This window comes from Harpia harpyja, chromosome 3, assembly GCF_026419915.1.
Source record: "Harpia harpyja isolate bHarHar1 chromosome 3, bHarHar1 primary haplotype, whole genome shotgun sequence".
NCBI classification, from domain to species: domain Eukaryota; kingdom Metazoa; phylum Chordata; class Aves; order Accipitriformes; family Accipitridae; genus Harpia; species Harpia harpyja.
In genome coordinates, this window is record NC_068942.1 from 21,907,817 (window position 1) to 21,933,501 (window position 25,685).

The following is a 25,685-nucleotide window of genomic DNA, read 5'->3' on the forward strand; positions in this document are numbered from 1 at the left end:
TCAATTTCAAGGAAGAATATTAAAGCCCATTTACTCAGGATTTCTGGCTCTAATTTCCGCCCCGCTAAAATCTCTTTTCCTTTTAAAAGAGGACTGCAAAGAAGGATGATCTGAAGTATTTCCAGCATCTCAGCAGGTCTCAGGTTTTGTGACCTTTGATACAGCCTGGAGCCTTTATTATTGCTGAAGACCAGGTGTTCAACCAGCACTTCAGCAGCCTCTGAAATTGTCAGCTATAAGGAATTGGTGACACTCTTCAAATCCCTGGCAGAAGCATGCGAAGACACTGGAGAGGTTCCAATATGTTATGTGCTTTCCAGAGCTAATATTCGTCATGTGTCCTATCCCATCGTCTCTGCTTCACATCATTCATTCAGGGATAACAACAGTGTTAACAGGGAAGTAAAGGCCACAGAGTTTAAATTAAATTGGTGAAACTGGGACTAAAATTCATCTTAGGTCACTTTTGATGCCCACACCATGGGTATTTGTGTGTGAGCTCATTACCTGTCTTTCCTTTATTGTCAACAGAGAGAAACACGTGGGATTCATCTGATCTTTATGAAGGCATCTATTTTATAAGATGGATTGTACCTCAGGATTGCCGCTTCTTGGCTAGAAAGCAGATAAATAGCTCAGATAGATGTCCACATTTTAACAAATGAATCACGTTCCTAGAGCTAGACCTCCATCTCTTCAAACTTGTGGTATTGCCAGCGCAATGTACTCTGCTGTAATGATGACAGGAGTGTAAATGAGAACTAAACCCACACATAACTTTGAAGAAGGTTATAGAATATAGAAGCAGCCAAGGACAAGGACATCACCCTTCTGAGTTAGAACTGGACAGCAATGTTTCTGCAATGATTTTGTGCTTCTCCAGTTACAAGTGTCTAGCTTCTTCTCATTTTTTTACCCATTCTGGTCCCCCCCCCCCCCCCCCCCGTGATTATTTTTCTAAGGAAATTTCACATTATTTACTCTTTTCAAGACAATACTTACATGTTAGGTACTGTAAAAAACAACGTGAAAGTATTCCTTGTTTAGGTAACCTCCTCTCAAGAAACTATCCCCAAAGTGTCCTCAGCTGATTTCAAGCTGAGTATGACACATCTTTTTTAGATCATGAAATGTTAAGTAGCAGGTTTTTTACTTGTCCCTTGAGTGGGTGCTTGAAGAAGGTTCACTGCAGTTTTTATTATTGTTTTAAGAATACCTTATTTTATTTTCTCTTTGCTGTGAATTTTTGTAATTTAGTATTGTCCTTTTGGGAGAACAGAAATATAATGACCCAAGCTGGAATACATCCAAAGCCACTAAAAAATATTATCTAATTCTTTTTTTGCTATGTATGTTATGTGGAGAAGAAATGCTTAATTATCCTTGGTTTAAAGAAAACACAACCTGAAGATGTATATGCACTTGAACAGATATCTCAGCTGTATAATTTTCCCCTAAAATACCACAAGAAGTTTCTTCTTGTTGTGGATTGAACATGAGCCAGAACCAAGTTTATGGACTCTCAGTGCTTAGCAGTTGTGAAGAATCCACCTCATCCGATTGTCCAAAATCACGAAACTTCAATGCAAAACTTAAAGATGGCTCAGTGATTTTCAGAGAGAGTTTTTATTTGTATATACCTTTGTGTGCCAGGGTTGACAGCAAAGGTTATAATTAAACCTGACTTCCAGACCCATGAATAGAGAAATTTCTGAAAGTTTTGAGAAACCTCTGCAGCAATGCGAATGACAAAACGGTAATAAAAAAACCATTATTGTATCCAGGTTCTTCAGATTCCTGCATTTGTGAGGGATTTTGAATCATAATGTGCTTGATTTTCATGAAGACTTCTGTCTTCCTTAACCCCACTCTGTCTCAGAAGAATCAGGTCATTCGTACAGAGCCTCTGTGCAAGGTCTTACACTTGTAATTCAGACCATTGGTTGTGAATGAAGCCTGTAAGACCGAGGTTCTTCTTTTACATCTGCATCAAACACATACAGAAAATCTGTCAAATTTTAACATTTTGTATTTTGTATTTTTATACACCCTCCTCTTACATTTCATGCTCTCATAAAGCATCTATATGAAAACTTTCTACAGGAATACTGGGCCAGAGCAGGGCTGAATTGTAAAACAAGGCAATCAGACATTAACTCTTCAAGGCAACTAGTGCAGAGAATTGTAGGTGTGCGAGGGATTCATGGGCAAGGCTGCCTGCATCTGATTTATTTGGGTAAAGAGGTGTTACTTCATCATCTTTTGCTGCTAGCACACAAGAGAAAAGTAAGCTTGAAGAGTTCTGGTTCTGTTTTTCCCAGTTTGTGAGCCAGTGATGCAGGAGCAAAGTTCTTTTTCTTCCTTCAGAATTTTTTGAGGCAGTTCAGTAACATTTCAAGGATGTCTGGGTGCAGTGAAGAACCAACACACTGAAAATCAGAGCATGCAGGGCCACTCCTGCGTTGTCTCATATCATCTAAACAGTCTAAATGCTGTAGTCAGCTCTAAGAGTTTGAATTAACTCTACAAACTGCTTTGGCATTTTAAATAAAGGCTTACGACATAATTTAGGCCTAGCTTCATCAATACGGCTGAGCTATGGTCTATTTGATGCATTGCAGTGACCACTAAAATTCTCTTTGGTGCCTGATATAGGTTAGAAAAACCATGATGAAGGGCTGCAGTGTCTCCATTACTGTCATTCACGGTTGAGATCAGCCATCTTTCCTACCCGAGGGCTGGAAAGAGAGAGTGTGCCATTTATATATTGGTTTTTTGCCAATGGAAATACTTGCAGGATGATCCTGGTAGGTTTCCAGATCCTTTATGGGGCAGGAGTGGCATGAAAGGGTGGCTGCAGACTGGAAATCCAGCCCCACTATTCCTCTCAGTTCTTTGCCAATGTAGATCGTCAACAGCTACTTTTAATCTTCAAAAATGGGTGGTTTAAATTAATAATGATGTTGACAAGATGCAGTCTAAATGAGTTATTCCACTTCATTACATCTATTCCAAAGTCATTATCGGAGATCAGAATTACTATCAAGCATTCTGGATATCAAACTTTCATAACAGATTCAGGGAACCCTCCAACATCAGCCTTGAGAGAGAAAGAACAGTTCATCCCTATCAAAAAATCAATTTCTTTAACGATGATATTACTATTAATGTACATAAAATGCATACATTCCAGGTTTAAAGTAATGGTATGCACCTATTGTCTTTTTCATGAGTAGTTATCAAATAGCTTTATAATCCCAGTGAAATTCAGTGTAAGTAAAAGGCAGTGTCTAATCCAGACATACAGAATAGGCTGTTTATTGCTATGAATGCTTACTAAAGAGACATAAATGCATACCATTAACCATTGAAAAGGCATATAAATATAAATGTTAGCATTATGCAGTGGGTTAGCCTCCCTCTACAATAGTCCCACTCAAACTCATCAAGATGAAACACCCACAAATACTGTGTTCTGCCCTGATCTGCCAAGTCTGACGCTGTAAAAGCAAAAAAGATGCAAAAGCATAAACTTCCATATTCTCCACTGTTAAGTACAGCCGTAAGACTCATTAACTGCCATTTACACAGCTGAAAGCTGCACATATGCATCCATGTGCTTATTCATACTGTTTGTACACCAAAATATAAATGGGGTATAACATGGCATATGTATTTTCTGTATGACATCATTGCTGTGTCTTTTTTAATTCATTTTTTCACTGAGCTGCATTTTCCTGCCCATTTTTAAACTTACTGCTTAGAGATTTACTAGCAGAATTTTTCACACTGAACAAAGATGGCCCTTTAGTGGTTTTTCTCCTTAGTTAGGTCTCTAGCGCTGCAAACAGCTTATTATAGAAGGTCTCTAGCAGTGCCAGCAATGTGGTAAGCACTTCCTCGACATAAAGAGAAGGCAGTCGCTGGGGGTAATAATACTTACCTTCCACACAGTGAAGTCAGGAGGTTAAATTAGCATTTGTGAAGTATTTGGAGTTCTTTGAATGGAGGAAGCCATAGAAATGAAGGCTAAAGCAAAGTACATTGTGATGCAAAAATGTCAACAATCAATGCTATTCGATAACGGCCATAATTTTTCTATTAGCAACACACAGAAATGAGACTCATGCTAGATCTGGATCAGCTATTATTTTAGACTGAAGTCTTCCATATAAGCACTTAATTATATACCCAGGGATATAAGTAGCCCGGTAAACACGGTCAGACAGGCAATCCCTGTCCACACGGTCTTGATCCATATTTGCTTCTAGAGGCTGTTCCTCTCTTTCAGGCATCAGAATTTGTAATCGTCTTTAGCCTCCTGCTCCTGTAGGCTCTACTATGCTTTCTTTTTCTCACCTCACTCTGGGAGAATCTGATTATCAAGCCCCTTGCCTTATTACAGGTCCTCCTAGAGATCATTTTCACCATTCTGCCCATTGGAAGCAGCATTTCTTGATTAAACCATGTATGCTACATATGTAAGTGTGCATGCTTAACAGCATCGCATTTTCTAGTTCTAGTCTTGAATTCCCTACTTCACCCCAAATTTAGCACAATATTAGCTCCCACATATGTCATTTCTAATCTGAGGCAGGGTCAATAACTTGCTCCTGTCAATCTTTGGATCTTAAAAAACCAACACTTTCCAGAGCTGCAAGATACTCATAGTACCACCAGTTCCAAGGAGAGCGCTGCCACTCAGCACTTCTAGAAAACAGGCTGTCTCATCAGATAGCTAAACAAAGGTTGAAAAAACTCAGTAATGTTGGGCTGCTTCTTCTCATAGGCTGAACTCAATGTGGCGTCAGGAAATGTTTGGCTCTCTTTCTGAACACAAAATAATTAATAGGTAATTGTTTTCTTCTTAGAGTGAGTATTCTACAGCAGCAGGATAAACACCGTTTAGCTTAGTTAAAGACGATGTTTAAACACCTCTTTTCATATTTTGTATATTTTTGTATATTTTGAGCAGTCAATATTGTTCTTACCCAACTGGAAAAAACTCGAGGAGAAATTAACTTTGATGCATTTTCTTTAAGTAATATTTTAGTTTACTAACAAAAGTCAGGTCCTGCACCTGCTGTGGAAATTATGCTTTCTTGTGATAGTCTAACAGTGTAGCCTACAAGGAAACATTCCTACCATGGTCTTAAGAATAAAATGAACTCACCTGTCTACCCAGTGGCAAATCCATGCCTCTGTTTTTTATAGTCCTGATTTTCAAGGACTGCTTTTCTGGATTTCTATTCAAGTATAAGCAGCCTTGATGAAATGAAAAAATCATGCCACAACCAGAAGATACAAGAAAAGAAATGGAGAATGCCCCATAGGCAAGCAAACACGGCCGCATTATGTGCACTGGATAGAACTGCTGAAGGAAGAGCAGCAATGAGCATCAGGGTTGCACTGGGCGATCCCTATGCCAAATACTCACCTGCATGGGGTGTGTGCCAACATAGGAGTGGCCAGTTTTCCTCCTGTGCTGGAATATACATTTTTTTCCAAGTAAGTGGTCATTATCAGACTGCACAGTGAGCTAAGGCATGGGCAGGAGAACTTATATTTGTCACCGTTCATTACAGTTCTCTGTGTCAGGACTGGCGACTGCAAACAGCCTGAGTACAGTCCTGCCCCCGTGAAAGCCAGTGGAAAAATCTCTCTTTTGGCTTGGAGGCAGCTTGAACCAACCATCCTGTGCAAAAGGATGTATCTCTCTCTACAGAAATAGTAGCAACCTCTACAGCTGGGCAGAAAAAAACCACCAGAAATAAAATCCTGCCTTTTATAGATGCTCCTGACAAAGAAAAGTATTTGTCCCTTTCTGCTTCCTCTTTTATCAAATGATTTAGCTAATTTGGAGAAGTAGAAAAATTCTTCCCCTTTATGGAAAGCAGCCTACAGCCATGGTCCATATGTCTATCATGAGGGGATATGTGGACCTCTCTATCAAGAGGACAGAAAGAGCCTCCTAACACTCTAGTCCATTTTCTCAAAATTCTTTAAAGGGGACATGAAAATCATAACTTAAGCAGTCTTGTAGTGCCAGTGTCATCCGTGCCATACATAGAAATAAAAATCACACCCTGGTCCTGTTGGTGGTAACTGATTATAAAGTTGTAAGTCTGACCAGGTCTTTCCACCGAGCATCACACTGGAAGTTCAAACATGTTGTTTGCCTGCTATGACCCCTAATCCTTTTTCAGAGTAAAAGCTCTCCAGCAAGTAATCTTATAGGATTTGCTTCTAGATATATGCACTTGACTATATTAAACTGTTGGTAATGATCCCAGTTTACCAAGCAATCCAAAATCAGAAGGGCTTAGTCCTTCATATGGTTGTGACACAGTCAACACTGTGCAAGACCAATTAAATGTATAATGCATAAAGTCAAGAAGAAGGAGTTGACTGACTACGTCCCACCACCAAAATGGCCCTTAGGTTGCCACTGGAGCCCAGTACAATCAAAAGTGTCATCTTGTGGGTGGACAGATTCGGTTAAAGAGCAACTTCAAGCTTGGAAGAGTAGGAAGTGAGAACATACCAAGCCATACCAGTCACACTACTGCTTCAAAAGCATAGCTGGAGAATTTGGTCTTGCATTAGCAGTCTGAGCTTTATGCTCAGAGGCCTTAGCAAAATTATAATGTGCACTAAAAATACCAGAACTATTAAAAGGCTAGGGATTAAGTATTGCTAAAAACATAGAAAGAAATCACTATGATATACATATCTGCATATATAAGTTTTAGCATATATTCATGTGTCTAATTGTCTAATCCAGCTTCTTTTCAAGTGAACAGAGGCTGCATTTGGTCATAAGGTATTACAATTCATAATCTCCCTCCCCTACGAAATACGTGCTTATCTTGTTTTGCTTAAAACTTATTCTACCCTCTGGGTTGAAAATTTTACTCTTATTTGACATGTAACTGACATCTATTGAACCTCTACTGAACAAATCTGTCACTGAAATGATAACTTCAGAGATTTCTTAGCAGACTTTGACAATACTTTGCTGTCACTTTACTGTACAGCTGTGTATTTCTGAGCCTAGAGCAGCAGCAGACGGGACATGGGGTATGTAGTCAAAAGCTCAGTCCTGAGGTTTGGATGGTAACACACTTCTACTGACTGTGAGGAAAATGCATTATGCCGAAGCCCAGCAACCTCCTCCTTGTAGTTCAGCTTCTTTCTACAATACACCCAGTTCTTGTTTGGCTAAAACCTGCTTCCAGGATGCTGAAAAGCTCAAATAAGTGGTTCACATCACCTGGCAGAGCTCTTGAACAGGAGGTGGGTCGTCCTCCCTGGCCTTGACTGAAGGCCCACTGTCTTAATAGCTTTTGCCTAACATTCTCTGTCAGTCAGCTCCTGCAGATACTGGACAACATGTAAAATAAAAACATGCTGTAAATGCACATAATTTACCAAAAAGTATTCAGCACGTTAAAGTTACCATTTAATGGCAGCCCCCCTTCTACAGAAATGGAGAGTTTGCCACCTAGATTTGCGGCCAAGAGCCAGACGAGTAGGTGAGAGACCACCGTTAGGCTTCAGGGCAGCAGCTATGCTTTACTGATTTGGCACAGCAAAGAAACAAAATTGCCTTCTCTTGACAGGCTTTTCTTCTTGCAGGAGTATAGAGAAGCTTTCTCATTTGCAGATTATGGCTAACTGCTTCTCAGCCGTAGTTTCAGCCGCTCGTGCTGCTTGCCCTCGGTGTAAGCTACAGCAGCATAAGGCTTGCACTGGCAGAGCAGACAGAAGCTGGACAAGTGACAGTCAATGAAGCACCCCTGGCCATGATGCCTATAGCCAGAATACAACTGCAATTGTATTAAAATATAATTATTACAATTGTGAAAGTATCGCAACTATTAATACAACAGCAATTCACCACTGACAGCAAAATGTTGGCACCTTGTCCGGATAAATAACAAAATAGCGCACCTTTACCAAAAAAAAGTTACTTTGGCTTGAACAAAAAAATTCAGTGACGACAAAGCCAAGGCAGGTTAAAGGTCTGTTGTCTGCTCCATGGATCATGATTTCTTGTCAAATATGGCACATGGAGAAATGAAATTTGGACTTTATTTTAGGCAGCATCCTTCCCTCTTTGAGGAAATGATGCAGCTGTCATCAATGCCTTCAGAGCTACTTTGTGTTCAAAGACAGGACCGTCAATTAGTCAATGAGTAATAAATTTTAAAAGTTAATTAGTAGTAAATTATCTGTTTCTATATACTCCTGCAAATCTGTTTCACGCTAATGTCTGTGAAGCCTAGCATGACTTCACCTAAATTATTTGACAGATGTTCCCCTTCCCGCTATCAGCAGCTTCAATGGAATATTAAATATTTGCATTTAAGCTGACCTGCGGAGTTTCTTAAATTAGTTCTCACATCTGTCTAATATCAATATAAAGCTGCTATTTCTACACTGAATATATTAGAATACACATTACCTATAAAAGCAGCAAGTTAAGTAGCTTTTGGTACACAGACTTTTTAAATAAATCCGTAGAATAAGACTAGTGTTCAGTATAAAAGTAAAAAAAAATAAAAATTAAGCCTAGCTTGAGTCTGTTGTGTAGAAGTGCAATATACTTCATAGCTCCAGACTTTTGCACTGGAGGCTCTATCAGGATTGTAAAATTAATGACCAAAATCAATACCAAATAGTGAGGAGTTTCATGGGTACTGACTTTCATGATTATAGGACTTTTGTCCCATTTCTGATACATGTGTCCATCTGTCCCACTTCTGGTCTATTGTCCTGGTTTCAGCTGGGATAGAGTTAACTGTCTTCCTAGTAGCTGGTACAGTGCTATGTTTTGAGTTCAGTATGTGAAGAATGTTGGTAACACTGATGTTTTCAGTTGTTGCTCAGTAGTGTTTAGACTAATGTCAAGGATTTTTCAGCTTCTCATGCCCAGCCAGTGAGAAAGCTGGAGGGGCACAAGAAGTTGGCACAGGACACAGCCAGGGCACCTGACCCAAACTGGCCAACGGTGTATTCCATACCATGGGACGTCCCATCTAGTATAGGAACGGGGAAGTGGGGGCAGGGATTCGCTGCTCAGGGACTGGCTGGGTGTCGGTCGGCGGGTGGTGAGCAATTGCACTGCGCATCATTTGTACATGCCAATCCTTTCATTATTGCTGTTGTCATTTTATTAGTGTTATCATTATCATTATTAGTTTCTTCTTTTCTGTTCTATTAAACCGTTCTTATCTCAACCCACGGGTTTTGCTTCTTTTCCCGATTTTCTCCCCCATCCCACTGGGTGGGGGGGAGTGAGTGAGCGGCTGCGTGGTGTTTAGTTGCTGGCTGGGGTTAAACCACAACATCTATTAACCTTGGCATTATTGCCAGACCCAATCCAAAAGCTACTCCAGCAGCAAATGTTATCCTTGTGATGTGGATGACCAGGTCCAGTAATGCATCAGACAAAAGAGGTCTCTAAGATTATACAGATTTTAAGGTTGTCCTTGTGCAAACCAGCATGCTGGAGAAGGGGAAGGGACATAGCTGGTTGCTCCGTACAGAACTGCACAACACATGCCAATTATCACCTTTCTGTAATCATCAACTCTGCAACACTCCAATCGCTCCATGTTCTGCAGAACATGACCTCGGTTTGACATGACTCAGCAACCCATAAAAGAGCCTGTTAGCTATTCTTTGGGTAACTTTCTCTCTCATATTAATTCTCTGCCTTATCTAAATTTTCTTTTTAATTTTTGAAGTTCTTCAAACACCCGAAAAAGGCATTTCCTGTGGGATGTAGAAGATGTACTCACACCTCCTAGCCTGTATCCTTACCACTGTGTATTTTTATTCTCTTAGATTCAGTAATTCAGGTGGTTCCCCAATACTTAATTAATAGCCTACTTGGGATGTATGAACACATTCAGGCTATGTCCTTCTCGGGCCATCATTCTGACTTGAAAATTGACAACCTGCTTTAATTTCTCATTGGTGTTTTTTATCACAGTAACCAAAGGAACTACTGGAACAACTGCCATTGAGGAGGGTGAGTACAGAGGCTGAATGAATTGTCATGGATGGAAACCGCACAAGATCAAGCAATGAGGTTATATTTAACAGCAGAAGCATAGAAACTCCTGGGTATTGAATGATTTGGGTACTTCCTGGTGTTTTGCAACTTCTGCTGCATGTGCCGTAGGAGGAGAACACTGCAGGAGAACCTACCTGGCTCCATCAACCTGATACAAAGTCAGGAGGATGCTCCTCCTTTGAAAAGTCCTTTTCTCCCCCTTCCAAGAGCTAAACAGATCTGTTCAGGACTGCCACTATCACTATGGTTACAGCCAGCCTCTCCAGGAGCTCTGTTTGTACCACTGGCCCTAAGAGCAAGAGGCAGAAGCAAAGCAGCAGCGCTGGGCCTGAAGCTGGCCTGGGCATAGACAGGACGGGGTCTGAACCTCTGCCTGGGCTGGGAGGGCAGGAGGAAAGGGCATCAAAGCTGGCTGAAGAACTGGAAGACCTGGGAGGAAAAACTGGGAAACAAACAAAAAAAGCACAACTATGGTGAGAAAAGCCTAACTTAAAGTGCACGAAATAGTCCTCATCACCTGAGACATGGGCATCTCTGGTACAGAATTCAGGTGTGAGGTGTGATGAATCAGCCTTTAGACATGCCCTCTTCCCTCCACGTGGGTGCCTGAACGTGAGATTAACACAGACCAACTCTTTGTTCTCATTTCAAACTCAGTTAAGAAGTATCTTTCAGCATTTATCTCAAAATGGCTGTTCAGCTTGTCCTTAATACATCTTCTCTCCTTTAGGGTCTTCATTATGAAGTTGAAAGCCCAGTTACTAACAGTCAAGAAAAAACCCCACAATTCTGGGTTATTCTTAACAGCAAGAACCCTTTCCAGCTGCTTATATGGCCCTCTCTAGACGTCCTGGTGCATCCCCACCAGCCAAGCTGTGAACCTGGGTTTCACAGAGCCAGCACACCAAGTGACTTCTCAGGAGCTGAGTCTAAAACTACCTTATCAAATGGTAACCCCAAGCCCCTATCTATTTAGGCCCAGGCAGCTCCCTCCATGGTCTCCCCTTATTCAAGATGGTTCCTATTTCCTGTGTCGCTTTTATTACAAACCTGAATTCCTGTTTTGTGGGGTTGGGTTATTTTTTGGGGAGGTGGTGGTTGTTTTTAAATCCAAAAGCAATACAGCTTCGGTAGATCACATCCCTCCACACTGAATTTTAAGAGTACTGATGTCTTCTTCTTGTCTCACTTGCTTAAAGCATCTTAGGTTTTCAGAAAGATCATCATGCGTCAAAAATTCAGACGACATGCTTCTCGAGAATGAGATTTGTCTGAAATACCTCTTGAACTTCTCATGGTCAAGTGATCCTGGTTTTGCTCAACAAAATCTTTGCAGCAGTCAATGAAAGTCCACCCACTAACTTTAAGAAGAAATAGAGGAGTCCTGTGTAGAGCAGTATTGCCCAAACGTGATACAGATGTAAATAAGACAAATTTTCATAGTGGTTTTTATTCATGACACTGGCTATTTGTTGCTGAATATGCAAGTAATGGCAGATAAATTAACATCTTAAAAATGCTTCTGTAATTGCAATCTTGCAGTTTGGTCCTTTGCCTACTCCAGATCACGACTTGGCCACCTGCTGGCTTATAACCAAAATACTGGAGGATCTCTTTATTCCTTGCATTTAAATTCAGTTTGCAATGCATAAATTTTAAGGCAATAGTACAAAGTGTCCGGCTTATCTTTTGCTTAAATATATTGACAATATGAAGATATAAAATGAGCTGAGCATTAACGATCATAGATTTTGGTGACACAGCCGAGAATCTCAGTGGTAGAAACTGCTGATAACAATGCAGACTAGTTCAGAAAGAATCCAGACCTTCACACTGAAGATGGACACTAGACATTAATAAAAATTTGCATCACCAATTAAATACTTTGCCTAGCGTAAAGTTGAAAACTGTCTTGCTTGTGGCAAGTAAAGCTACTCTAAATTTCTGCTGGGCGGAATCAGCAAACTCCAAAATGGCTTCTGTATTTTTTTTTCTTCTATAATATACCAGTTAAAAAGCAACCTTCTGTCTTTTTTAAAGTGAAGCCATTCTAAACTCCTGTCAGTATTACCAAGAAGAGTTCAGAGTTACTGTTAATGCCAGTAATGGAACATGAAGTATCTGTAGATCCCAACTGTTTCTTTCCTCTGAAATCAATTGGCACTATGACCCCAATAACTGACTGTGAAGTACAGTGGAAAACCTGTGTGTGTGCCTCTGCTAAGACATGCTTCTAGCTGCCCCAAGTCACTCCATTAATGACGAATTTCTAGGAATGGAAGTTAACATTTCTGTGGTAAATGAAACACGATTTCTAAATATTACTCAAATTTGTCTGTACTCAAACAGTAGACTATAGTAATGCTAAAGAACACATATTATGTTATATTACCTTTCTGCGCAACTCCAGCATTTATTCATTTGCTACTCATTACTGAATAGAACTGAGAAGCACGGACACTTTCTCACTACTGGAATACGAGAGTCTTACTTATGGGAACATTCAAAGTTTGCAGACCCCTAACGCTTATTGCTAGCAGTTAGCGACATATGCTTTACATGTTTTTTGAAAAGAAATCCCTCTCTGTATTGAAACACTGCATTTGAGAAAACATTTGAACCTTGACACCCAAACGTCCCTGTCTGCTCTACAAAAACAAAGATTTAACCAATATCAAAAGCCTGAAAATTTGAACACCTTTCTTCAATGGACACAGGCACCATTTGAACAGTTATTGTGGAAGAGATTTTCTGTAGAAATGGTAACCTGAACTTTGGAGCACTGCTTTGACAGGATTCCCAAGCTTTCAAGGTACCTGGGACTTTAAAAGCTCTTGGTTGTTAGGTACAAAAACCAAGAAGTAGTAAAAAAGCTGCTGTTTCATGCTGTCACAGACCACAATCCCTTGTGAGTATTCTGCTCCTGGCGTAACAAATGAAAATGGTGCCGCGCGTCTTTGTATGCAACACAACCTAATTATCACTTCATAAGCACAAATCTTCAATACTGACTGCACATACTGTTTTCTTCAGCTAATTAATAACACTCGCTTACATCGTCTTCTGAAATTTGTTCTAACAGCAGCTCGAAGTAATTGCTACCAGTGCCATTTCATTTAGACCCCACCCACTTAAACCACTTTACTCCAAAACTAAGTTTGGCCAATTTACGGTAATACATGTACGCCACACTTCTCAGGACTCCACAGATCACTCTGTTAGGCTTCAGTTACACAATAAAATTGTGGCGATATATCCTCCCTAGCGTAGCGCTGCATCGTAACCAGGACCTTTAGGATATCTTAGATAACAGAAAAAAACCCCTCCTGGGGAGGCGTTTCGGATATCTTTGATAACAACACCACCATCACAAAAAGGTTCTGGAGAGATCCAGCGCGCGTGCGGTTTTGGGATCCCTGGGTGCGTTATTATTTTAAGCGCTAACAACAGGACCACACCGCAGGCAGGCGAAGAAGCATCAGCAGCTTGGGCTCCCCCGCAACCTCCGGGCCCCGCGGATCCCCACGGGCTGCACCCGCGTGGGAAGCAGCCCCTTCCCCGGGAAGAGGGAGGCGAGGCAGAGGATGGCACGGGCGGCCCGGGCCGCGCCTCACCCCACGCGGCGGCTCCTTTAAGAGGGGCGGCGGGGCCGGCCGCGGGGGGGCTTTTGCCCCTCGGTACCGGTGTGGCCCGGCCGTACCGCACCGCACCGCGTCACCTGACTGCGCCGGGCCACCGACCTGCGGCGGCGGCAGCGCCGGTCCGCTCGGCTCCGTCCCGCCCTCCGCAAGCGGGGTGGGGGGCGGCGCTGCTGCGGCAGTAGCGCGGGGATTAGGCTGCGGGAGGATTAAGCCGCCGGCTGGAAATAGCAGCGGCGGCTGCCGGGCGTGGACGCCCAGCCAGCGCATCCCCTAAGCGGCGGCGGCGGCGGCGGCGGCAGCGGCGGGAGGGGGCAGCCCGCCCCGCACCTGGGGCTACCGGGGCCGGGGGGAGGGAGGGAGGGAGGAAGGAGGGGAGCGGGGGGGTTGCTTGCTGCTGCTGCTGCTGCTGCCGCTGCTGCCGCGCCGCGGGGCGCCTCGCCAGCGGGCAGCGCGGAGGGCCGGGCCGGGGAGCGGTCGAGGCGGGAGGCGGCGGTGCCCTCCCCGGAGCGGCGGCAGGAGGACGGGAGGGAAGGACGCACTGACAGGTCGGCCGCCGCTCGCTTCATCCTCTTCTCTCCGCGCAGCCCCGGCGTTGCTGCGTGGATGGATGGCGCTGGGCACCGCCGCAGCCCGCGGAGCCCACTTTCCCATGCGCGGGGGGTCGGGGGGTTCTCCATCGGGGACGGGGGGGTGGCGGTGGAGGGGGGGGGGGGGCGCACCGGGAGGGCATAACATGGCGCAACGGTGCCATAATCTCCCACCGGGGAGGCGGCGGGGCGGGCGCTGCGGCGGGGCCGGGGCGCGGCGGCGGCTCCTCCGCGGGCCGGAGCGGGGGGCGGGCGCTGCCGGGGCAGGTGGGGGGGGGGGGTGTCCTTTCTCCCCCCTCCCGGGGGCTCGTACGTTATTTGTGTGCAGGCTCCTTCTGCTACCATCGTTATTTCCCCTTCATCCTTTCCCTGCAGCGTCTAAAATACCTTTTTTTTTTTTTTAATTTTTTTTTTTTGCCCCAGGCGGCTTCTAGTGAGGCAAAGGCTTACACAACGGGGCGGGGGGGGGGGGGGGGCTGCGCCTCGGGAGGGGCCGGGCTGCCTGAAGGACCATTGTGCGTGTGGCGTGGCTGTGTGTGTCCGTGTGCGTGTGTCCGTGCGTGTCTCTGCCGTGCCCCCCCTCCCGCCTCCCCTCGACGATAAACCCGGAATCTCCCCTTCCCCTCCCGTGTTTTCCGCCTCTGCAGAGCAGGCAGCAGCAGGCACGCCAGTCGAAGATGTCGGGTCAGACGCTGACAGATCGCATCGCAGCTGCTCAGTACAGCGTTACGGGATCAGCCGTAGCCAGAGCCGTCTGCAAAGCCACCACGCATGAAGTGATGGGGCCCAAGAAAAAGCACCTGGACTGTGAGCATCCCTTTTTGTATCCCCAGCAAAGACCCGGGGCTGAGGAGGCTGCCCGCCGGGCTCTTTAGTGTGCCTTTGGGCTGTCTGGCTGTCACGCTTGCTGTAATCCAGCTTGCCAACCGTAAGGGTTAGGAGAAGTCTCCAGGAGAGGATGACTTATTATTGCATTTCTTCTCTTATTGCATAATACTGGTCTTTCGGCCATTTTTTTTCTTTTTCTTTTTTCCCCTCATGACCTCTTGCATTTTATCCGGGAAGGCAGGGCGAAGCGTGCCTTGGGGAGCATGGGCTCAGAAAGCGGGGAGGGAATTGGGCACAGGGCAAAAGGGACACATGCTGGTCACTACCTGCTTTGGTCAGGATTAAGCTAGGCAGAGACGTAAATGCTGCGCCAGGAGCTGGCCGAGCACCGGTAGGAGTGTGGCCATCTCCACAGAAGAATTCTGAAGAGGTTTAGATGATGGTGTGCTTAAATGGCAAAGGTGCTTGGATGATGCTATGCTGTAGATTGGGACAGCCTTTGGAGAGTTTAAGGGCTGTTGCAGAGGTCCCAAACATCTGACAGCAACTTCACGAGCTGTCCATTAGTTTGCATCATGTTTTCCTGAAGGTGGCTGGTGGCTTTGTCTCATAAATTTACGATCTCTTCTGGACTGGCATTAGCTAGTTAGTGTACGAACAAGGTTGAAGTCAAAACATTTCTTAAAAAACAATGGAGCTAGCGATGTTTTGTCTTGACAATTTTTTTGCTTTTCAACCCACTCAACTGTCAGTCCCTGCTTAGAGACATCAAGGATAGAATGGTGAAAGAATTTAATTACGTGATGTTAATTGGCCTTGTTTACCAGTAGTAACTGTCCGGCATGGAACTCAGAAGATTAACAGCAGGTTTTAATGTCTAAAATAAAGTGGTTTTTCCCTTTTTTTTTTTTTTGGACATGGTAAGAAATACTTTCAAGTAAAGATCGGTAGGCTTTATACCAAGCAGTCTCTTGGCTGCTGGCTGTTACTAAGTAATGCTGGTGCAAGTGCGTGTAAGTACAACTCTGATTATGTTGTATTTCTTAAAAGGAGGTAGTATTAATTCTGGAAAATAATTCCAGATTTCAGTTCTAATGACTTCATAGCTAACCCTTAAAGTGGCAAACAGCATGCCAGTCTTCCGGTGTATCTAAATACTCTCATATATATGCCTAAGAGATGCTGACGTAAGCAACATTGATTGCAGACTAACTTGAGTCTAAACCGTTGTTAAAATAGATCAGCAGTCTTGATATCATGTATTCTCTCTTGTTTTCTTGTATATTTTAAAAAATCATCTTGGTTATTGATGTCTCCTATGTTGCTGTTTGGTAGCTGGTGACACTTTGTAATCTGTAGGTGCTCTCTGGACTGTCCTACTCTATCTGTTACTAGATAGCTTTAAGCTATCTTACGTTTAAGCTTTAGCTTAAAAAAAAGAAAAGAAATCATAACTCGTGTATTTGAAAGCATGCTGTGTCTCTGTGTGCATGTATGTGTATATATGTATGCACACACACATATATGTATATGTGTGTGTGTGTATATATATCAAAAGAAAAGTACTGTCTGGAATAGGCAGGATTAAAGCCAGGTAGAAATAATTTACCAGTGCTATATTAAGGTCTGGAGAGGGTCTGTGTTTGGATATTGGTGCTAATATTACTGCTTCAGAAAATGAGCGTGGGGGAGACTGAAGCCAGTAGCATTTCATGCAATTTCATACCCACCTACATGTAAGACACACAAGAGGAAAAGAAATTATCATTTCCTGGGAAGGTCTATCGCAGTTCATTTTTCCTTCTATTTTCCAAGCTGCATACAACAGTTGAGAGTTTAACTATCTGGTACCATTAAAGACAGAATCTTGTCAGTGGCAGATGCACACATTCAAAATTGTGGACTATGAGTGAAAATCAATTTCATGTTTTAAAAGAAAAAATACTTTCAGGCTCTTAAACCTGAAGCATCTCCCCATAACTATGAATTGATGGGCAGTTCCTTGAACTCTGGTGCATATCTCGTGAATAAGTGTTAAAATGGGCTTGATACGTTCTGATGAGAGAGTACATTACAAGTTCATCCTCTAAAAGAGCAATGCCCCCATGCATGCAGGAGGTACTGCTAGGTGGAGGTAGATCTCAGTCATGTGGCTGACTGCATTTCAAGTTGGATAAGTAGCATCTGGAGACGTGGAGAAGGGAATGAAAGGTAAAACTTGCCAATGCCTTAAAATAAGATAAGTCAAGGTGTGAAGGATTTAGATGATTAAAACTTCAGGTACCAGAGAGAAATGGTTGGAGCGATGCTTTATAAAGAGCTGTAATTCTAGTATTGGTGTGGGGGTTCTGTGTCCTTAGAGAACTCCATAATTTTATTTAGTGTCTTAGTGGCCAGGTGTCATGTCACACAGCCTATCTTCCACTGCCCTGCTTAGCAACTGGGCTTTGTAAATTAAATGGAGAGATCAACTATTTAACATGAGTTAAGTAGCCCTGTGAGGATGGGGCACAATGATGCCTGTCCTCATATGTTTTCTGCAGAAGATATTAGTTCCAGAGGGTTATAGAAAGATGATAGATGACAAGGTGTGGGGTGGGTTTTTTTGTTTGGTTGAGGTTTTTTTTAGTGAGTACTACTTAGAGGGAATTTGCTCTGAGGAATAAAAAGCATGATTTGGGTATGAGTGTATGTGTGTGACGAAGAGAGGAGAGAACAGAATGAATGTCTTCTGTTAACAAAGGCCGAGCTGCTAAGTGTTTACCTTTGTGTGGTTTTCTGTACTTGCATAGCTTTCAAATACAGGCTTTAATACGGACGCCGTGTAGTGGCTATCCTTTGGCATGGACTCCGGGTGCTGCACAGGCTTGTCATGTAAAGAAGTACTGAAGTATGATTAGGTTGCTATCATATACTCATTAGTGAGATTTACCGTTTTCTTGAATTCCAGCTCTTGTACTAGTGAATTTCCAGCAACTGCTGGAAGTAGTGCCAGATGGCATTAAATGAGTTTCCCAAGTCCCCGTGGGGAGAAAAGGAATGTAAATCTAGGATGCTCTGATGGTTTGGGGCAAGCTGTTGCAGTTGGCATGTTAGAGCTCTGACCCTTTCAGACTTACCAAACTGTCGTCATCTTCAAGTTGTCTTAAATTCACTATAATGATATGGATTCATCTCCCTCAGCTAACCATGTTGTGTTAAATAAATTGTGATTAGATACAGCAAATGAGGAAAGTACTCCCATGAAGAAGTGGGGATTAGCAACTTGATTTTGATGCAGTGAGAAGGGCCATTGCAGAGTGGGTGAATGAGATATATGGGCTGTGTTAAGGATATATAAGCTGTGGTAATTCAACTGGGAGGGCAATCTTAGTGCATGGCATTGAAGTTTCATTCTCAGAGTTGTTCTGAAAGATGTGTTAAGGCGTCACTGAGGGTTTAATTAATGTGGGGCAAGTAAAAGGCAGCTTCCAGCCTTGAATGGAGGTGACTGATGGTATCAACAGTGAGAAGCTTTCAGAGAAGGGAAATAACTTGACTTTGAAATGTGAAAACACACAATAGATGAGGGAAAAATAGGTAGATCTGAACTCAGCTTCTTTTATAAAGGATCTCGCTCAGAAACAGACCATCAAGCTTTCATTTAGGGAAGTGAATTGGAGACCAGTGAGGTTGTTGCGTCTGCAGTTGGTTGTAACAAGTTCCTATTTCTGAAAATGATCAAGACGGTTGGGATTTTCCTTGACTTATTTTGTTGAGTGAATTGTTTTGCAGCAGGAGGAAGTTCTGGAGTGTGCATTCGAAAAAGACCACATGGTGCTTCCTTACTTCTTCAAAGTAATTCTCATAAGGTAGAAGGCCTTTCCAGAGGCCTGATCAAGAGCTGGGAGATTTCCATGAAACATGGAAGCAAAGCAGATGATCAGGACTTGATTTTCTGTGGCTGTGGAGGTGACCTGTGTATCTGTAGTAACATCTTTCCATCCCAAGTCTAATTTTGCATATTTGTATGTGGCTGGCAAACAAAGGCTCCAAAAGGAAATTTATAGTTTAATTCATGCTGGTAACTGAACTGCAGGGCTGGTGTCAGTATTTTGCTTATACAGACACTTTTGTTCCTGCAGTGTTTTGCCTTTCTCCTGCAAACTGTGGGGATGACCTAATAAGTTTGAGTCCCTGTGGTCTCTAGTATTGAAACAGAAGTGGCTGTTGACCAAAAGCAATGGGTTAAACTTTTTTCAAAGGCTCAGTAAAGACAAAGTTGCTAGATCCCACAGGTTAGTCTTACAAACCTCTATCTTATTCCTGAGGAATATGTTTGTCTCTATTTTTTGGGAGAGGTGGGGGTGAGTGGAGCTATCTTGAGTCACTAGACCTCAGTGACTGTTAAGGTTAACTTGGATGTGTATTTCAGAAGTTGTTTGCTGTTGAAGTGATTTGGGGAGTGTTCCAAGTCTGTTGGCACTTGGGGCCCTTTCCTAGCAGGAGTAGCGCAGACGTAGGAGTACCGCATTGCTCTGCAGTCCAGGTGACACTTTGTCTTTATGGCCATGGAAGTACTTCAAGAAAACTGCCAAGAATGGAGTCCCTGTACAAACTGGTCTTAATCCTTCACACTTCACTAATTAAACTACTTCTGTATGTCTCGCTCTATCTTGTGTTGCCGTAATTTGTCACAGTTTCCGTGTAGGAGAGAACTGACTTTGTTTAAGTTAGCATTGAAGATCAGCTGCAATACAGTGTCTTGGTTTTTGTTGTCACAGCTGGGCTGTATTCTAAATTGTGAACTCCTCCTTGTCACCCCAATGAATGTCTTTCACACCTGAAAAGAAAAAAATCCAAGCAAGCAATGCTTTTGTTTAATTCACTAATGGATATTGGATTAGCACATTTTTTTTGTGTGTGTGTGTAAGGACTTGTCATCAGTCTCTATTTCTGTGAGCTTCTCCTATGTCCTTTCTCAACACAGTATTGAAGGCTCACTTCATTTGGAGGCATGTAGATCTCTGAATAGGAGCAGAAATGTCTGTCATGGGTAAGGGAGCTAATAAGAAGGCTTTTTGGATTATTTGATCTTGAGTATTACAATGGCATTAACTTTCAATTCCCCCCCGGCCCCATACTGTTTTTAAGGCATGTGTAGTACCAAGAGAAGGCTGCTCTTTTAATTAAGCTAAGACTTGGCGAACTAATAATTTTTCAAAATATGTTTGAAGCTGGGTAGAAGTTTGAATTGATGTTAAGATACAAAGGTCGAAACGTGGGCCCAATCACTTGATCTTGTGCATCTGAACTGTTCTGTGTTTAACTCGTCTTATGGTACAATGCCTAAGGAAAGGAGAGGGAGGATGAGGAAACAGAAGAGTGGGTAGACAGTGTAATATTAAACTTCCTTTCATCCAAACAGTGTAACTTGATAAAGCTAGGTTGACTAGTCCTACCCTCCCTCCCCTTGGCTTTTCCCCAGCTGAAGGCATGTATTCTTAGTCTGTTTTCAGAAGTCACCAAGACCCTTCTGTTAAACATGCTTTGTCAAGGTCATGGATGACAAATTCTGGGACAAGTCAGGTCTTTCTGCTGTACTGACTTCCGTTAGTAGACCTTGATAATGGAGTAGCTATGTCTGTCTTTGAGGCCCCTTGTTCATGAGATGGTCAATATGACAGTGACCAGTCCATAGTTTTAATCGCTTCTATTTAGTAGTTGAATATGTTTCATAATAGTCTCACAGTGTTACTCCCTTAGATCCTGGGTGGCAGCAACTGAATGTCTTTTAAACAAACAAAAAAATTAATCTGAAGTTTGATTTCCTGTGGTTTGATTTGATCTGTGCCTCTGATTTCCCAGCCTGGCTCTCAAACCCTCCATCTTCTGTGTGTGCCTTACCTGGGCCTCTCCCACTAGTGAGGAATTCCGTGAAGTCTCCAAGAAAGTGCTCTGTTGGTGTGGTTGGTCTATGTTTCTGTGTCTCTGCCCCATGAAGGAGCCTTTGAAGTGCTTAAAAGTAGATGACAGTCAGGATAACTCTGAATGGCATAGAGCATTTTGGATGCTATTCATCTTCTCTGCTTCTTGCTGGATGGAGAAATTGGTAGCCAAAGAGGAGAATTTGCTGCCCTCTTAGTCCCCACTTCCGAAGAAATGGTAATATAGCGGAGGCACACCTGCTTCTAGTATTTTTCTGCCTATGCTCAAGATACTCGAGACTACTTCGCTCTTCCTACCCTACTTACCTTTTCCCCTGTACTGGCCGTCCGTGGCAAGGTGCTGGCTGCAGGGGTGGCCTCTGTGAGAAGAGACTAGGGCATGTTCCGTGCCAAACACAGCCGGCTCCACAATAGACCCACCGCAGGACGCAGCTGGCCCCATCCACCAAGCTTGTGGCACCTCCACGAAAACATAGTTAAAGGGCAGAAAACACTGGACAGGCAGAGGAGGAGGAGGGAAAAAGTGAGAAATGGCAGAGGGAACACCAAGGTCGGAGGTGGAGCAGGAGGTACTCCATGGTGCTGGAGCAGATATCCCCCGCAGACTGTGGAAGAGACCCCTATTCTCAGAGGTCACAGCTGCAGCATCCCCCCCTGCTGCCAAAACCTTGCCATGTGCACCCAATATACCCCCTGTCCCTGAAGAAAAGAAAGGGAGAGGTCTTCCTCAGTCAGCTGTGGACACGTGGTATTGCTGAAGGAGCCAGCTCCAGTGTTTTTTGGAGGTGGGGAAAAATTGGGGGTGGGGGGAATGACATTATATCCCTTCCATTAGTCTTACTGTAGTCTAAAGATGAGTCAGTGGTACCAAACAGTATTATTAAGTTAACATGCCCTGTTCCTTTTTGGCACAGGTTCTTTTCAAGGCACAGATCAGGATGCGGGTAAGGGTGGAAAAGCACAAATTCTGATGTGTGCCCAGGGGAAATACAGTAGTCTCAACAATGAGTGTCTGATGAAACTTGAACCTCCAAACTTCAACATGTGGCATGCAGATTAGGAACAATATTCTGCCTGGCTTGGAGAGAGGGGTTTCAAATACCATGAAAACTGAAAAGCAAGGAATAAAGGAAGCCAGGAAATCAGGGTTTGAATCTCAGCGCAGGACGTCTAGTGTGCCGAAAGAACAGGTCATCTAGCACGGGGCTTAACCCTGAACTCCAACTAAATGGTATGATAGAAGAAGCCTTCCTAGTAGATTTGCAGGCAGTGATCTGTAGCAGAGGGTTTGCAGCAGTACTTTTGTTCCCCTGAGTCAGCAGTACCAGCAAGATTGCAGTGTGAAGCTTCATTGGTAAGCTTATTAGAGTATCCCGTCCTGTCAGACTCGGCACGGTTGCTTGATTTTCCTACTGGCCAAAATTTTGCTTGGATGAGAGCTTGGTGGCTTAAATAAAACCTGAATAAACCAGATGTTGGCAATTGCTAGAAGGCAGTTGGAATACTTGGCAGAGGCTAGCTTGTCACTTTGTGGAGTATGGTTAAGTCTGCTTTTTCTGGAGTCTTGCGAACTGCATGCTAGACCCTTAAAACTGTTTTTAATACTTACAATCTTGCCATTTTAATCATGTTTACTTCTGCAGAGCTGCTTGAAAACACTGAAAATCAATACAAAGCAAGTTTTGCAAGGGTGGGCTCAGAGGTGTATTCAACAGTCATAGCTGGTAGCCAGTAAGCTGCTTGGGCTCATAAAAAATTCTTCTCTTGAGGTTGCGAAACACATTTGCTGAAGCAGTTGAGAGTTGTAGCCCACTAGGAGAGGGAATATACCAGCAATCTGGACTAGTGCCACGAATGGTATTGGACATCAGCCTTGAAATGTCACCATGAATGTAGGTGGAATACTGGAACAGTGTTTTCTAGGCTGCTGGCAAATGGTAGCATCCACTGGGCATCTGAGATTGGCAGCTTAGTTGTAGGCATAGTATGGGAAATGGCAGTGCACTGTATTACCACCGACTTCTGGTCGAACCAAGTCTAAATACTCTTCTGTTCCTCCTCCCTGCCCAGGATAATGTGATCCCCTGCTTTGTTCTAGATTATATCTGTATCTTAACTTAGTTTAATGAAAGGGATTGGATGCTGAAAAGTCCTGGTGTCATGCTAATGTTGTGTATTTATGTAATCTGTACTCTGGCCATTTGAGCTTAGGCAGTGTGTCAGTCGGTTGCCTTTCCTAGAGTCTGTTTTTTCTAGCTATTGATAAAACTCAAATGTGTTATGATATTTCTTGTAGAGGAGATTTTGCGAGTACATAGGTGTGATCATGCTTGAAGGCCACCAAGAAAGTACACCCTGCCTCTCGTATGTAGCAAGAACTGCAAGTTGCTGACAGGACACGTCTGCAGCTTGGGTCTGACTCATGGCAATCAACTCTTTTCTTGGTTGTAAGCCAATATGCAAAATTACCACAGGTAGAAAGCAAGTTGGCAGGAACTTCTGTGTTGTAGTTGGGCCATAGGGCTCTAACAAAACAGTTGAGCTGTGTGCTTTGCCAAGGTGGCTTTACTTTCTCAAAGAAAGAATGAAAAAGAAAGCAATGTTCTTTGCTAGTTGTTTCTAGGTATTTAGGTGACTAGGTTATGGCTGAGATGTGAAACACTGGTAAGGGTAGATTGGAGAGTTTAGTGTCCACTTGAGCTAAGATTGTTCTACCATATATTTAAAGGACCAAAGAATATGTCTTGTCAAGAAAGTGTCTTAAACTTTGCTGTCCTAAAGAGGTGGGATGAGACTGTGGCTTGACTACTGACAGTATAGTCGATCACTTCAAACTGAGTCTTAGCTTGGCACGAGCACGGATGACACAATGGCAGCGGGTGCTTCCATAGCAGATGGTCAGCAGTTAGCCTGCAGAGGCTGGCAGGCTCCTAGTGCCTCTGGCATAGTTTTGTTATATCTCTTAAGTCTCTCTGATAGTTTACAGAATGTTCTAAAATGGTCCTCCATAGCAGTGAGAGGAGGACAAGACTGCTCAAAGCATGAATAAAACATGCTGACTTGTCGCCCACATTCTTAAAATGTATGCAAGTTTACAAGTTTAGAGGAAGGTCTTCAAAAAAAGGCAGTGATCGTTATCTTGCCACAGTGCAGGACTGCACTAGCTAGAGCATACATGTTACACATAATTGAAGAGCCCACATAGATGCACTTAAGTGGGAGTTCAAACTGTTTTTGAAAGGACTCTTCCTTTCACTTCTCGTTCAGAGAGTGTAGGACTTGTATGAAAGAGGGAAGCCAGCTGGCCTGTTTCCTGGCTCTGAAGGCTGCTGTTTCTCATTATGTAGAGGTCGAATATAGACAAAAGCTTTAACGTATCATTGCATCAGTTCTTTAGCAACCCTGGAGTTTTAAAACCCAACCTTTTCAAATGGAGGCTTGGGTTTGGATCTTGCTGCATGACTCTGGAATCCAAAGTATGGTTATTGAGCCTGTAGCTCTTAATCTAAGTTTTATTGCTGCATCTAAACCTACTTATAGGAGAACGTACGTTCTGCTAAGGGGCAGCAAGCCAGAGGAAGTCAGCATATCTAGTGTGCCAGTGTTCTGAAAACATGTATATTTTATCATGAGTGATGTTTCGTTACTTCCATCTTTCAGAACACTATTTTTATATGTGAGCCTTGCCTGTGACTTTCTGATCTAATCTTTCATTCTAAGCCACGTAGAGTCTTTCTAGTTTTGCTAAGCTTGATTTAAACTTCAAATTCCTCTGTTATTTGTGAACTGCAAGAGTATTAACAGGCAAAGTTTGCTGTGTTTGGAATAGGTGAGTTTGAAGAACCTCCTCATGTTTATCAGGAAGCTGGAAATTGCTTAGGCAGTATTATGAGAAGCTACCTTTCAAAACTCACCTCCGTATCGTGCTTAGGAGTTTAATTGACACTTCTGGGTGTTCCAGTCTAGAGATCTGACTCTTTGTTAAAGACTCTTTGTGAAGCTTTGCTGCCTGGATATGAGCCTGAGTGATGGATTCCAACTTCCCCACTCATCAATAACTTGATAGGAGACTTCCTCTGCCAGTGGCAAACCCATCTTCCAAAGGTATTGGTGACTTTGATCTGTTAGATAGCAACTTACTACTGTCAGGTTTTTTTAAATGTTAGTAGTCCTAACTGCATCTTCAATGTCTCAGGTGGATGTTCCATTGGATTTAACACAATTTTTTTGCAGTATATGAAAGCCTACAGGCTCATGTTGAAGAATAAAGTCTACTGGTAGTTGATGTTAGTTTCTTCAAAATTTCTGAGACTTAAACTCACCTGTCCGTGTGGCAGAAGCAAAAGGATCTTGTTTAACTGGTGCAGTACAGGGGAATGAACATAAAGGAATGGCACGTTTGGTTTCATTATTTTTTTTTTAGCAACGAGAGAGTAAAGCTCTGTCTAATTGTGAAGGACATCAGTCAGTTTATTAAAAAAACCCAACAAACTAAACCAAAAAAACCCTTTTTTATGGCACAGCATTCATGTATGAGGCAGCAGTCTGGTTTTAGGAACTCTTATGGTCTTTCTGTTGCTTTATAGATACATAGATACAAGACAAAATAGATTGAAAT

General features: G+C 43.1%; 1 protein-coding gene and 1 long non-coding RNA gene across 16 annotated transcripts in view; one reads left to right on the plus strand and one right to left on the minus strand.

Annotated features, from left to right (window-relative positions):
- Positions 1-1,372: 1,372 nt before the first annotated feature.
- On the minus strand, positions 1,373-7,925 carry LOC128140213 (uncharacterized). The gene is made up of 3 exons (XR_008234645.1): positions 7,274-7,925; positions 3,944-4,029; positions 1,373-1,984 (listed from the first exon to the last, which is right to left on the minus strand). It is a non-coding gene; the product is annotated as an uncharacterized LOC128140213 (long non-coding RNA).
- Positions 7,926-14,130: 6,205 nt separating this feature from the next.
- The window catches only part of SNAP91 (synaptosome associated protein 91), a 70,477-nt gene continuing 58,922 nt past the window's right edge, over positions 14,131-25,685 (plus strand). For 7 of the 15 annotated variants that reach the window (XM_052781608.1, XM_052781609.1, XM_052781617.1 and 4 more), the window contains exons 1-2: positions 14,132-14,270; positions 14,960-15,119. In XM_052781608.1, the coding sequence (XP_052637568.1) occupies positions 14,990-15,119 (130 nt within the window). In that variant the 5' untranslated portion in view covers positions 14,132-14,270; positions 14,960-14,989. Of the gene's footprint in view, positions 14,271-14,959; positions 15,120-25,685 lie in introns of all 15 variants that reach the window. The other 8 variants (XM_052781606.1, XM_052781611.1, XM_052781612.1 and 5 more) reach the window with 3 other exon arrangements.